Genomic DNA, 14,883 nt, shown 5'->3' with positions numbered 1-14,883 from the left:
CAAAACTGCACTAATTTTAGCCACTGGTTTCAAAACTGCACTGATTTTTGTTATTATAATTTCTTAGAAGTCCCAAGGAATGCTGGGTATGATGATCCTAGTTGATTATAAGTACAAACTGTTGCTGCATCAGCCTTAGCAACAGTTTTAGGTGCAGAAGGAACCATTGTTTGAAAACAGCTTTATGTTTTAGTCACTAGATGGCAATATTGCCTTCATGACTAGTGATAGATAGGTGTCAGCACTATTTCAGGAGTGTGAGTGGGAAACCTCTGGTCCACAAGCCTACTTATCCCCACCAGGCTTCTCCATTTGGCCTGTTGAGGCCATTTCAGCCAAGCCACATCCACCTGCCCCACATGTCAAATGTGAGGTGGGCAAAAACCTGGCTCAACTGAAAGGGGGTCTGCAAGCACTGTCAATCTTGGTTTCAAGAAGGAAAGTCATTCATAAAGAAAGGGAAAATGTCAGATCTTCAGAAGATCCTTTCAAAGCACTGCTGTACAATGTAGCATTTTGAACATGACTTCTGAAGACCCCCTTGTGGGCATAAAATGTCACCAGGTGCCATTGTGATGTCATGTGAGTGACCCCACCCACCCGTCAAGCTTGGCCTATGATGGGAGGGGGAGCTCATGATCTGAACTGCCACCCAGTTCCCCACCCCTGCCTTACATCGACCAAAGCAGGAAAATAATAGTGTGCAGTAACAACAACAACAACAACAACAACAGCAACAACAACAACAACAACAACAACAACAACAACAACAACTTATTTATACCCCGCCCATCTGGCTAGGTTTCCCCAGCCACTCTGGGCGGCTCCCAATCGAATATTAAAAACAAAATACAGCATTAAACATTAAAAACTTCCCAAAACAGGACTGCCTTCAGATGTCTTTTAAAAGTAAGATAGTTGTTTATTTCCTTGACATCTGGTGGGAGGGCGTTCCACAGGGCAGGCGCCACTACCGAGAAGGCCTTCTGCCTGGTTCCCTGTATGACTTTCCAACATTTAATATAACTCAAAGTATTCAAGGCTGCCCCTGCAGAAGAAAAAAACAAAACACTTCAGAAATGCATCGTGCCCTCGGTTTTAGGTCACGTTTACTGAGGGGATGAATTGCTTCCTGCAATGAAAAGTCCCAAAGTGATTTATAACCACCTCACAAAACCATGTAAACATATTTTAAAATGCAGTCAGATTAAAAGTGCCTGAGAGTTTGACCTGCTCAAATGCCTGGGGAAATAAGAACATCTTGTGTGGTGTCAAAACAGTGGTAAAGTTGGCACCAGAAATGGAAGTTCTTGCAGAAAAGGCCTGCTCTCTCATTACCATCCTCCAGCCACCCCTTGGAGGTGGCCCATGGAGAGAGGACTCAGATGACAATCCCAGGGCGCAGGCCAGTTCACATGGGGGTGAAATATCTAATATTTTTGGCACTTTTGAGAAACAGTACATTCCTTTGTGTCCGTTGGTGTGATATGTCCTTGTGCCAGATGCTGAGATACCGTATGTACAGGACTGGGCTGGTGGTGCTTGCAAATGATGGGTCACAGATGCTCCAAGCTTGACTCCAGGGGTGGTTGGTACCCATTGGGACTTGTGGCTTGGGAGGCAGGGACCAATGGTAGAGTCACCCTCTGATTGGTTGTAAGAAAGCAAGCACAAGTGGGGACTAGCTGAAAGCAGGCTGACGTTGGTTGTCCATGCCCCGTTCACTCCAATGCACCAGCCTTTGTTCCCAAAGCCTGCAGAACCAGCTTGAGATGGACCACCAGCAGAGTGGACCTCTCTGTCCCCTGCCATTCACCTTTTCCCTCATCATGAAAACAAAAAGGGGGCTCTCACTTTAAGGAACATGGAATCTTAAGAGCCTTTGTGACAGTTGCTGCGGTTTGCTAGGCATGAGTTTCAAACACCAGGAGTTCCATTCCATCAAGATGAAGGCATCCATCTAGTGGTGAATTTACATGGCTCTTGAGTGGGTTGGGGAGACTTCACGCTGCATTGATCTAACTCTGTGGCCTGTATGACATGCCAACAAAGAGCAAGGGAGATTTCCCTCACCCCTTTGCTTCCTTAGGCTTTTTTTTAATCCCACCCCCCTGAGCCAAACCCACCTGCCAATCAGCTGATGGCATTCCAATGGGCAGGCAACAAGAGTTGATGAGTAGGGCATGCCAGGGTTCAATTCTGCGTTGGCTGCCTGCACCCGTTCTCCACTGGGAATGGGCATACACATAGGCAGAGCAGCAGGATTTGACCCACCTCCTCCTGGATGCTCCTTCACCCATGGGTTCCTTTTGGAGAGTGCACTGGCGAAGCAAAGTCCTGCAGGGAGCAGGATGGAAGTCTCCTCTCCTCGGCTGATGAGCAGGGACTCCAGTCCTGCTGGGTGCTGCTCTGAAAGGCAGCAAAAGGGCTGTTTGAAAGACCTTCTGCGCACAGTCCTGTATGGCTCTTTCAACCTTTGGTTTTGTGGAGGCTTAAAGAGCAGCTCAGGGCTGTTTGCCAAAGGCCTTCCAATTAGCCCAATGCTGCACTATATATAATTTTAGTAAAATTTCCAAACTTTTTCACAATAACCTTGTTTCATAAGTGGACTTCCCACCCCTGCCTACACAATGTTTTTACTCAAAACTTTTCTACTGCATTGTATCTTTATCTATTACAACAAATTCTCTATTACAATTCTTTTGCCATTTTTCTTCCGCTTTTATCTCAAATCCTGCCTGCAATTTCATTTGACTGTAACATTTTAAAATATAATCAATGAACGGCCTCCATTCTTCTATAAAAACTTCATCATTTTGATCTCTTAGTTTTGCTGCCTGCTTTGCCATTTCTGAATAGTCCATTACTTTCATAAGCCACTCCTTCGTTGGAACCTTCTCTTCTTTCCATTTCTGTGCACATAATATTCTAGCTACTGCTGCTGTCACATACATAAATAGTTTAGTCATCTTCTTTGGAACATCCATGTCTATTATATATGTAAGAAACGTTTTGGGGGAATAGCCCATTTAAACATTTTCTTCATTTCATTATATATCATTTCCCCAGAAAGCTTTAGCTTGTTTTTTCACATGTCCACCACATAGGGACCCAATGCTGTACTTTCAAGTCTCACTAACAATCAGGAGAAACATCATCATCTAACATCATAGAGACATTACATTATAGACAGGTGGTGGCCTCAACCATCAGTCAATTTTAGCCTGCCAGGAGTGGGAGGAAAAGGATCTGGCCTGCCGGACAGGAAAGGTTCCTTTTTGTACTCCCATGAGAGAGTGTGGCCAACACCATCTAGAGAACAATTGGTTTCCCCATTCCTGTGGTAGTGCCTCAGGGTACCATATGATGCCAGTTTTTCTGATTGCTGGAATAAGGGTAAGAATGGCTCCAAGTACCTTGTGTGAACTGTGGGCTATCACCATCAAAGGCAGCCTCAGATTCTGTCAAGCGATGGCATGTGGTAGTATGAGTGATGTGATACAATATAGAGGGCACCTTGGATTTTCAAGCAGCTGACTGTATGTTCCAGGAGCAGACCTCAATATGGCTTTCTCCACCATATTCCAACAGTTTCTTGGAGTGGAGCTCACCATTAGGAGGGGCATTCCCAGGGCTTTCATTTTCTCCTAGGGGCGAGAGCAGGAGCAATAGCTGTTGGCAGTCTGGTTATCATTCCTTTGCAGTACTGTAGACCTAGAATTCCAGGGCATGGTTGGTGGATAGGAAGAAGGAGAGAGAAATGGTGGCCACGATAAATTAAGAAATTGTGGAAAATATTATTGGAGAATAAATGAGGATGGGGTTGAGAAAAAGTCCTGAGAAATTGTGACTAGAGAACATTTCACTGAAGTTGAATGCTTGTATCAGAATCCTAGCAATTCTCATTGATTTCCTCCACCCATCTGCCCTAATCATTAACAAGGATTTATAAGGGAGCTGTGTGCAATTGCACTTTGAATAAAGCTTCCTTCTGGATGCCATTGCAGGCCCACTGAAGCACTGCAGAAGGAGTGTCTGTACTTGCTATACCGACCACAACCACCATCATGCAGACTCTTCTGAAACTGAGCCTCTTTTTGGCACTGGTAACATCAGGTAAGGAGGCGCTGCAGGTAGATTAAAAAGGAAGGGGAGATACCAAGTGAGCATTTGCGGGGTGGGTGTTCCCAGTTCTCTCCACCATCCAAGGCAGTTGGGGTCTCCTGTCTTTGTGTGTGTGGATGGGAGTGTGGGATGATTCAGGCTGGGTTCCAGCTAGTGTGTAGTGGGTGAAGAATTGAGTTCTTAAAACAACTCTTAAAACAGGGCTTTGACTCTGACTCTCAGTTAAAAGCAAATGAAGCAGAAGAGAAAGGTCTTCTGCAGCAGACATGGTCTTCATTCTATGACTTCTACTATTCACTGAGCAAGCATATAATGCAAAAGGAAGTAGGTTAAACATGATATTTTATTAGGCAGGCAACTGTGGAGACTGGGGGGTAAGAGAGCAAGGAAGACACCAAGGTCCCATTTGCACTACATGTTTAAAGCACCATCATATTGGATCAAATAGTTGTGGCTTCCCCAAAGAACTCTGGGAACTGCTGTTTGTTAAGGGTGCAGAGAGTTCGTAGGAGAACACCCCCTCCCATTCCCCTCACAGAGCTACATTTTGTGGGGTAGTTTAACAACCAACCCCTCTTCCAAAGACCCCGTAAGAAAGTAAGTGAGCTAAAAATTGGCCACATCTTTAGTAGCTGCAACAGGGTGGCTAACACACAACCCCTGACTTTTTGCACCCCCAAATCCCCTCCCCCAAATTTTTATTTTTTAAATTAAAAAAATAGCTTGAAAAACCCTTATTGATCATTACTGTCGTTCCACTCCTGTGATGGCAAAAAGTTTTTCATTCCCCCCCCCTCCTATTTTCCCTTTGAAAACATTTTTTTTAAAAAACAAACAACTATCCTGACTGCTCCTGTATGTCCCTCACTGTGCTGTGATGCCGAAAGGTCCCCCCTGTCTCTGATTTGGGCTTCACCTAGAAGCAGCACCCATATGGAGTCCAGCAGTAGGAACTGGAAAACTCAGACTGCTCTGTTTGGGGCAATGGCCTCAACAGCACAGAGGCAGCGTTTCACAGCTACCTTGGACAGCTCCACGCAGGGCTCAGGCTGGAGAGTCTATTCAGGCGGCATCTTCAGACTGAGCATCAAATAAGAGCTGTAGCTCTAGCTTTACATTACTAGCTCTGCTTTCCAGGAGAGGAGCCTCTGCATTTAACGGGACCTAGCCTGCTTTAGCAGTCATAGACTGACAGAGCACACATGGCTGACAAGTGGACCAGATGGCCTTGCTGCCTTTCTGAACACTTGCTCTCCAGTTCTTCTTCCACACCCAGTGACAAGTTAGCAAGGATTAATGCCTAATGACTGGATGAAACAAGCATTCATTATGTTTCGTTTCCCCCCCTCCCCTCATAGGTGCTTCTCTGGAGTGTGAAACCTGCTTTAGCAATGGAACCACTTGTGCAGGTGACAAGAAGACGTGTTTAGGCACTGAAGAGACCTGCATCGTCATCCTGACTGAAAGCACCGTAGGTGGGTGAGAGAGACCATAAGTCAGATCAGTGGCAAGGCCATGGATAACTATCCTATGTGTGGATGACACACTGGGCTTGGGAGCTCAGCACCAGTTGGGATGGGGTGGTGTTTTTGCCCTGCTTCATGTTACTTTCTGCAGTCACCCAAAGGAACAAGAAATGATGCCCTCAATTTGATTTGAACCAAAGTGGATCCATGAGTCATGGGATCTTGGAACCGTAGAATTGTAGAGTGGGAAGGTAGCGCCTCCCCTGGTTATCTTGTCCAACCCTCTGCAATAGAGGAATCACAGCTAAAGAATCCCTGACAATTGGCCATCCAACTGTTTAAAGAAACCTAATGAATGTGAATCCACCACTTTCCCAGGTAGTCCGTTCCACTGCTGAACAGCTCTTACCATCAGAAAGTTTTCCCTAATGTTTGGTCCTGCCCTCTGGAACAGCCAGCGAGAAACACGCTTGCCCCATCTTCAGTGTGATATTTGAAGATGGCTAACGAGTTTGATTAGTTTTTGCATTTTACTCTCCCCCATTTCTTCATTGTTTTTCAAATCTATTCATTTATAAGAATACAGCATGCCACTAATTCATGACGGAGATATTGCTCACAACCCCAGTACATAAAAACATACGATAGAAACCATATGTAAAAGTTAAAAAATAATAATCGGATGACTATTGTGGAAATATGTACAGTGGTACCTCGGGTTAAGTACTTAATTCGTTCCGGAGGTCCGTTCTTAACCTGAAACTGTTCTTAACATGAAGCACCACTTTAGCTAATGGGGCCTCCTGCTGCCACCGTGCGATTTCTGTTCTCATCTTGAAGCAAAGTTCTTAACCTGAGGCACTATTTCTGGGTTAGCGGAGTCTGTAACCTGAAGCGTATGTAACCTGAAGCGTATGTATTCTTAATTGCCTGCTTAAGCCTGATGGAACAGAAATGTTTCCAGCGGACTTTGAAACAAAAGGTGCCCTGCTGAATTTCTGTTGGCAGAACATTCCATAGGACTGGACCAGCCATGCTCCTGCCTTGCTCCCACCCTAGGTCTTTGCAATATTCATCTTCAAGACAAGCACACCATATTTGCTTATTTGTTTTTTAAAAAACCATACACTGCAAAGCTTTTTTACTAAAAGAATAAAACAATACAATTATTGGTAAAAACAAAACAACTGTTTAAGACATCAAAAAAAATTAAAAACAGCAATTAACTAAATAATAATAATAATAATAATAATAAACAGCAATCTGCATATCTGGGAAGGCTTGCTTAAACAAAAATGCTATTCAGCAGGTGTGGAAAAGAGTACAGTGAGTACAGCCGCTTGCCTGATACTAATAAGCAGGGAATTCCAAAGGGTAGGGGGTGCCATACTAAAAGATCGGTTTCTTGCAAATGCAGTCCAGGCATTGTGTGGCATTTGTAACAGAGCCAGTTCCGCTGATCAAAGGGGTTGAGTGGGCACATGTGGAGCAAGGCAATCATAGAATCTTAGAGTTGGAAGGGACCCCAAGGGACATCTAGTCCAACCCCCTGCAATGCAGGAATTTCAGCCAAAGCATCCATGACAGATGGCCACCCAAACTCTTCTTAAAAACCTCCAAGGAAGGAGAGTCCACCACCTCTTGTGGGAGTCTGTTCCACTGCTGAGCAGCTCCTATTGTCAGGAAGTTTTTCCAAATGTTTAGTCGGAAACTCCTTTCTTGCAACTCGAGGCCATTGGTTCGAGTCCTACCATCCAGAGCAGGAGAAAACAAGCATACTCCCTCTTCCATGTGACCTCTCTTTCTTTTTTCCTTTCTCCTCCTGCGATGAGGCTACATATTAATATTTTAATGTTTCAATATTCTAATGTATTTTAATTTTGTTTTTAAGTTGTAATCATTCAACTTGTTTTTATTATTGCTTGTTAGCTGCCCTGAGCCCGGCCTTGGCTGTGGAGGGCAGGGTATAAATAAAAATTATTATTATTATTATTATTAAACATACCCAGCTCCTTCAAGTGCTCCTCATAAGGCTTAGTTTCCAGACCCTTGATCATCTTGGTCTCCCTCCGCTGCACACATTCCAGCTTGTCGACATCCTTCTTAAATTGTGGTGCCCAGAATAGGATCAGTATTCCAGGTGTGGTCTGACCAAGGCAGAACAGAGCGCTACTATTACTTCCCTTGATCTGGACCAGGGGTCAGCAAGCTTTTTCAGCAACGGGCCAGTCCACTGTCCCTCAGACCTTGTGGGGGGCTGGACTATATTTTGAAAGAAAAAATGAAGAAATTTCTGTGCCCCAGAGATGCATTTTAAATAAAAGCACACATTCTACTCATGTAAAAACACTCTGATTCCCAGACGATCCGTGGGCCGGATTTAGAAGGCGATTGGGCTGGATCCGGCCCCCGGGCCTTAGTTTGCCTACCCATGATGGACACTATACTTCTGTTGATGTGGGCAAACTGGTCTCAAGTAGCCAAGGCCTTTGTACACTAATACCTTGTACACGAATACCTTCAACACCTTGAACCTGGCCTGGTAGCAAATCAGCAACTGGCATAGATCTCCGAGCCCAGCTGTCATATACAGACAATGGTGAACCTTTTTCCTGGTGACTAAATAAACCTCTTTGTCTCTCCTTTCCCCGCCCTCCTGCTTAGATGGACCATCAGTGACAAAAACAGAGAAAAGGTGTTCAACCATATCTCAGTGCTCCATGCCTCCGTTTTACTTCACTTTGGGGGCTGGAAGAAGAGTACGCCAAAGCTGGGTCTGCTGCACTGACGACTGCGCTAAAGTTGTACCCGTCTGTAGGTATACAGTGGTATTCCCACTTCCTGTTTCCCTTCCTTCACGGTTTCCTTCCATTCACCCTCCAGAGCCCACTTCCTTCTTCCATAGCTTCATGCAATATGGCACCTGCATATTGCCATCTGCAAACTGTAATCGGGCTCCTCCTTGCTTACCTTTGGCCCTGAGCATTCTAGGCACAGCCCCACAGTTTAAAGCTCTGTGTCCGGCCTGTACCCAGAAATGTGGCACAAAAGGAAGTCTGGGTGAACCCTGCATTTCTAAAAGCCAGCTGCCCTGAACCCCTGGCCTACCCGGAGGCAAGTCAGTATGTCAAGTCTGAAGTCCAAAGTCTGAGGCTCAAGCTGCACAACCAAAGTTCAAAGGTCAGGAAATGCAGTCCAAGGCCCATCCAAGTAGCTAAGTCTGAAGTCCAGCAGTCAGGATACAGTCAGCAAGGGTCAAACCCAAAGCGCACTCACATAGTGTGCCAAGGGGTATCCAAGCCAAGGTCCATCGACATGGGCAGCTGAACAGGCACAGCACCTCAGCTCTGCTTCCCTTTTGGAATTTGCATGCTGACTGCAGCATCTGGGCTTGACAAGGCACGTGGCCTCACCTGTTCCTATTCCAACTGAGGAATCACATCCTCCAGAGCTAGCAAGCCCCATCTGGCCAGCTAGGGGGTCGGGCTGTGGGCCCTTGCCTGCCTCAGCCTCCTAGAGTGCCCCTCCTACTGCTCCCTATGCCTTGGAGCCTGCCATGTTTGTGGGGACAGGTGCTCCTCAGGCTCTGGTGATGGGTCCTGCTGTTCTGGTTCCTGTGCATTGACTCCATGCCCTCGCCATCCTCGGTCACCCTGTGAGTACTTCCTTCTCCATTCCCTGCTTGCCCTGGTGTGTCCCAAGTTACACCCCTCACTGGGATCCTCTTCCTCCTCTTCCTCCTCCCTGTGGTCCTGCCAGTTCATGCTGGTGTCCTCCTGATATTGTATGACTACGAGTCCCCTCATCCTTGACTGTTGGCCATGCTAGGCTGGTGTGTTTGCATTTCTGTGTGTTAAATCCTGTTGCTTTGACTCTGAGTGGCTATTCCCCGCTGTGAACAGGCACTTGCAGCCAAGGCAGAATAGAACCCTGCCCTTTCTCCCACCAGCTGGAAAATTATGCCAGCTGATTGGGAGGTGGGCATGGCTTGGAGGAAATAGCCAAATTGGAACCCCTGGCTGGCCAGTATTGGGTTCCCCACCCCTGACGTCGGCACTAGAAAACATTTTGGAACAAGACGGGATTGGGCAAAAGGCATGGGCGCCACTTGAGCTAGGATGGGATTAAGACTGAAAAACATGAGACTTCCGGGTTAGCACCTCCTGTAATGGCTGAATTCCTCTGATCGGGAGGAATTTGCTTCGTGGAAATTAGGGTCTGGCCGCCACGGCGAAGGCGGGGACCCACAAAAAATCACAGGCGGGAGAAGCCTGTGAACATGGGATTTGGCTGGCACCTTTTGCGCCTCCCCTACTTGTGGGGAAACCCGGTTTCGGGGATCCGGAGCGAAGTGGGGTGAGTGGCGCGGTGCTTCGAATTGACTGCTTCTTTCACGGAGTGAAGCCGCATTGCTGTTGCCGGAGAGCGCTGACTTTTTCCTGTGGACAATTTGATCTTAAAACAACTACCCGTGAGTAGAATGGAAAATTGGATTTTTAAACATCTTAATTTGGCACCGAAACGGGGAGGTTTCAAACAGGAAGTCCGCCTTCCCCTTTTGTAAATAGACTGAAGCAAAGAGGCTGCAAGCTAAAGTCTTGGAAAGCTTTTGATAAAGGATTAAACTTCCATCGGCTAAAATCATCAAACCCCCCTTGGAAGCAGGAGAAGGGGGGGGGATTTTAGACCGCGTAAGCCTGCAGGAGAGAGTGAAGAAAGTCAAATTACCACCGCTCTGAACCTGGAAACGGGCTGCTAGTAAGACTGAAGTTTTGGATATGCTCATTGACTGTGAATAGATCGTTTGTTGACAGTAAGTTAAAGAAGAGAAATACATTGTTTCCATTGTCTCCTTCTGCGTTTAAAAAGGAGTAAAAGTAATTGAAAATTGAAACTAACTTTATTGCTTGAACTGTGCTTAAAAGGATTGATACAAATAGAAATTGTTTCCCCCTAGAGGAAGCCTTTGAAATTGTTACATGAGCTGAGCTGGGGGAATTTCCAGCTGCAAGATAAGACTGTGAGAATCTGGGATTGACCTTGGACCGTTAAGAATGTTGACAGAAGAAGCCTTAGTGGTTGCATTATGTAAGATTAATGACTCACTGGAACAGCTCCATAAGAAGACGGATGTGATGATTATAAAAATTGATAACTTGGAACAAAAAGTGACTAATTTGGGACAAAAGGTGAATATTAATACAGAAGCTATTCAGGAATCGATACAGGGACCTACTTTGACATGGCAAATTGAGGAGAAGGCGGGGGAGAAAGTTGTTGTTGTGGAACCTAAAGTAGTACAAGTGGAGAGGGAGAGAGCCCCAGCCTCACAGATGCAATTTGATGACCATAAATTGATGCCTCTTATGACTGAATTTAGAGAAAGTCAGACTTTGAGGATTGGAGCCCCGCTTGGACTGGAGAAGGAAAGTTGGATAGATCCCTTCATGCAGGGATTTATTGACCTTTGGGACCTGGATTTGGGTCAGGAGGAGACTGGAGTTGTGGGGACCGTCAGACTTGGAGGAACTTTGAAATACGACTGGAAATATCTTTTGAATTTTAGTTTTAACTATGGAGATTTGACTGACTTGTCGAGAAGGAATAAAAACATTGCTAGGTGGGAATTTCCCCGAGATCTACTTCTCAGCATCAAAGGAAGGAAAATAAGAACAAGATCAGGAGAAGACAAAGTAAAGTGCATGTATAAATATGAAGAAGACCTGCAGAAGGGACTTGGAAAAGAGTTAAGAGCCTCGGACAGAAGATCACCAGGTTGATGGACTGTATGGAATTGACGGAAATGACTGGCAGAATCCGAGACCAGGGAGAAGAGACGGTGGAAGAATATTGGAAAAAGTTTAAAATCCATATATGGAAATAATGTAAAATTAATGAGTGTTAGAAAAATGTTGGAAGGGAATTATACGGCTTTAGTAGAAATGTTTTAAGGAATTAAGCATAAATAAGTATTATAGTATTAATGGAAAATAAGGTTAAAATATGTTAAGATAATCATATGACAGAAAATAGAGAAAGATGGAAAGGATTTGCTGAAATAATTAATAGAAATGGAATACAAAAAGGGAGGTGAGAGGAGGTCGAGGAAACAAGGGAATGAAAGAGAGGATATTGAGATGGTATGATGTGTGTTTTTTGAACTGTTTTTGCTTTTGTTTTGTTTAATGTGTTAATGTTGTCTTGTGTATTGTTTATATATTGTACTGTATTGTTTTTTCTTTTTCTTTTTCTTCTTTTTTCTTTTTTCTTTTCTTTTCTCCTTTTTGTAAGGTTTAAAAGTAATAAATATTATTTAAAAAAAAAAGACTGAAAAACATGGCAGAGCACCTTGTACAAAGTGGTCAAGGGCGCCAACTCTAGGGGGTGGAAGGAACTTTGCCCCCCCTCAATATTTGTGGGCAGGGGGCTGAACTCTCCACCCCAATATTGAAGGCTCCCCCAAACAGAATGGCCTCCTTCCTGCAAACATGCCCTCTGCACTCCCCATCCCCCTCTGTCGATGGGCGAGCAATCGTGTGCCAAGGCAGGAGCAGGGCGATCTTTACTCTCCATGCTTTCCAGCTCCTGCCACCAACAGGGTGCAAAGGAGATCTCTGTGGGGGGCATCTGGTTTGCACCCCCCAGATTGCATGCCCGGGCAACGGCTCCCAACCACATGCAGGATGTCGTTCATATGTTGCCAAGTGACACCGGGGCCCCTCAATGTGGGGGGCAAGTTGGCGCCCCTGAAAGTGGTTGTGAGCATAAAACCTTTGTCTGTGTATTACCTCCTCCTCTGATGAGATGACGGACAAATGCTTCTCTCCCCCCCCATGCCCTCTTCTTTCAGTGATACCAGTACAGACTCGATCCAACGGAGTAATGTGTCCGGCCTGCCATGAATGGAAGGAGTCATGCAAGACAGAGATGGCCAATTGCACTGGAATGGAAACGAGCTGCTTTAAGATAACCTCACATGTAGATACCAGTAAGTGGTTTCCTATGCAGTCATTCTTCTTCTCCTCTATCTGGTAGGTGGGATGGGTTTCATGGCAGGGGCATTTTGCTGGGTAGACAGAGCAAAACCTGGATGGCTCCGGCTGGCTTATCTGAATGATTGCCTCATTATTACTACTACTACTACTACTACTACTACTGTTAGTATTACAGTCACAAGCAGTAACTATTTTATTTGCCTAGCTATAAACCATAGCAAAGGGGGGGGGAAGACATCCAGTGCCGAGCCACTGGTTTTACTGGTATGCTTTTTCATACTTATACCCCAGCTTTCCTTGAAAGAGCTCAAGGTGGCAAACAATTCCCCTCTCCCCATTTCATTATCACAACAGGCTTCTGAGGGAGGACAGGTCGAGAGACAGCAACTGGCTTAATCACCAAGCACGTTTTCACAGCTGAGTTGGGACTTTAACCCAGCTTTCCCAGGTCCTAACCAGGCTCACTAACCTCTGCACCGAATGTACTCCCTTTATAAATCTGTCTGGGCTGTGAAGATCTTTTCCAGAGGTCCTTATCCACCCACACCTGCAAGATGTGGTGGCTGATATCTGAGAGGAGGCTCGGATGACATCAGTGTTCAGATCTTTTGGTTGTGACCTGACAACCTTTTCATTCTCCCAGTCCTTTGAGCATCTCTTAGTCCTTGGGGCAAATTCTTTTAGCCAGTGTGGTGTAGTGGTTAAGAGCAGTAGACTCGTAATCTGGGGAACCGGGTTCGCATCTCCGCTCCTCCACGTGCAGCTGCTGGGTGACCTTGGGCTAGTCACACTTCTCTGTAGTCTCTCAGCCTTACTCACCTCACAGAGTGTTTGTTGTGGGGGAGGAAGGGAAAGGAGAATGTTAGCCGCTTTGAGACTCCTTTGGGTAGTGATAAAGCGGGATATCAAATCCAAACTCTTCTTCTTCTTCTTCTTAGCTGTGTTTTTTTAAAATGCAGTTTTAGAATGCATCTATGCTGCTGTTGCTGGTTTTTATGTGGATTACTTTTAACACACTGTATTGCTTTGTCGTGTCCCCTCCTCCCCAAAAAACATGTTATATATATTTGGTTTTTTAAAAAAAATTATTGCAAACCATCCAGAGGATGTAGCTCTGGATACATGTCATTAATAAATAATTTCCAGAGTAGCCCCTGTGTTTGTCTTTTGCATTTAAACCCATAAAGAAACTTACAGAGTGTTTGAAGACTTGTGTATTTATTATCATACAAGCTTTCATGAACTGCAGCCCACTAAGGTTGCTACTGTTAAATACATATTTATCGCTGCTGCCTATTCTCTTCTGCCATAGTAGGAGCCAAATCCTAGGGGCAGAAGTCCCTTTGGTTGTCCCAATAAAATATTCGAGGTGTCATTTAAATGGTGCAAGTGTGCCACAACTTGTGATTGTTGCGTGGGGTGGGGCTGTAGTTTCTTAAAGAGTTGTTTGGATGCCGCTATTCCCCTCACAAAACTACAGTCCCCAGAGTGGTTTAGCCATCCATCTCCCTTCACAGGGAACTCCCGGCATTGTAGCCCCTTGGAGGGGAAACAGGGATTCCCTAACACCTCTCAGCCCTCTTCAGAAACTACAGCTCCCAGACTTCTTTGGGAGGGGGGTTGTTTAAAGTGGTATCACAGGGCTTTAAATGTATGGCGGGAATGTGGTCTAGTTGGAAGCAACACTTCATTTTCACAAGAGCTCTGGAAAGATCGGCCTGCCTGAGCGCCACTCCTCTGTGTCCAACTGGACTTTGAGTAAAAGGGAACCCTTCCTCTCAAGCAGCCTGGGCAGAGTGGTTTGGGATACAGAGGCAAGCGGCAATGGTTCCCCTAGCAACCCATCTTGTCTCCCACGTGCAGATGGAACCCACGTTGACCGGACCATGATGGGCTGCACTACAAAGTACACCTGTGCGGCAATAGAAGGCGAAGCCACAAATTTCCGTCCCATGTCGTCTGAAGCTATCCAGGTGGCTGAATGCACACATTCTATGGGATCTCGATCCTCCGGCCTCCTCCTGCCAATCTTTTCTGGGCTCCTGCTGCTGAAGATCATCTCGTGAAAGGGACCTGCATGGGATTCCATCTCCTCTGCATTCATTTATGCCTGTCTTTTATCCACTCACCACTTTCTCTGAATGCAGTTTAGCCTTTCCAGGAGGAATTCTCTGTTTTCCTCAGTGAAAATAAACACCAGGAGTAACAAAAGTGACATGTGGTCATGTTGTATTATTATTAACAAGAACACATAAACATTTTCTTCTAACTCTAACTCAAAAGGTCCACAAACCACA

General features: G+C 45.4%; 1 protein-coding gene across 3 annotated transcripts; it reads left to right on the top strand.

Moving 5' to 3' along the window:
* Positions 1-1,872: 1,872 nt before the first annotated feature.
* Positions 1,873-14,801, top strand: LOC308484422 (phospholipase A2 inhibitor and Ly6/PLAUR domain-containing protein-like). Of its 3 annotated transcripts, none has more exons than XM_081019370.1 (6): positions 1,873-1,966; positions 4,008-4,116; positions 5,484-5,600; positions 8,256-8,405; positions 12,442-12,579; positions 14,450-14,801. In XM_081019370.1, the coding sequence occupies exons 2-6, from the start codon at positions 4,068-4,070 to the stop codon at positions 14,650-14,652; spliced, it is 657 nt and encodes a 218-aa protein (XP_080875496.1). In that variant the 5' UTR covers positions 1,873-1,966; positions 4,008-4,067; the 3' UTR covers positions 14,653-14,801. The 3 variants fall into 3 exon arrangements, with proteins under 3 accessions (XP_080875496.1, XP_080875497.1, XP_080875495.1); XM_081019371.1 differs by having other exon boundaries at positions 1,966-1,987; XM_081019369.1 differs by lacking the exon at positions 1,873-1,966 and adding an exon at positions 3,215-3,396.
* The last annotated feature ends 82 nt before the right edge of the window (positions 14,802-14,883 follow it).

The sequence above is a fragment of the Podarcis pityusensis genome (genome assembly GCF_964106645.2).
Source record: "Podarcis pityusensis genome assembly, chromosome: 8".
NCBI classification, from domain to species: Eukaryota; Metazoa; Chordata; class Lepidosauria; order Squamata; family Lacertidae; genus Podarcis; species Podarcis pityusensis.
Note: the sequence above shows the minus strand (reverse complement) of the source record. Positions and strands in the feature narration are given on the sequence as shown.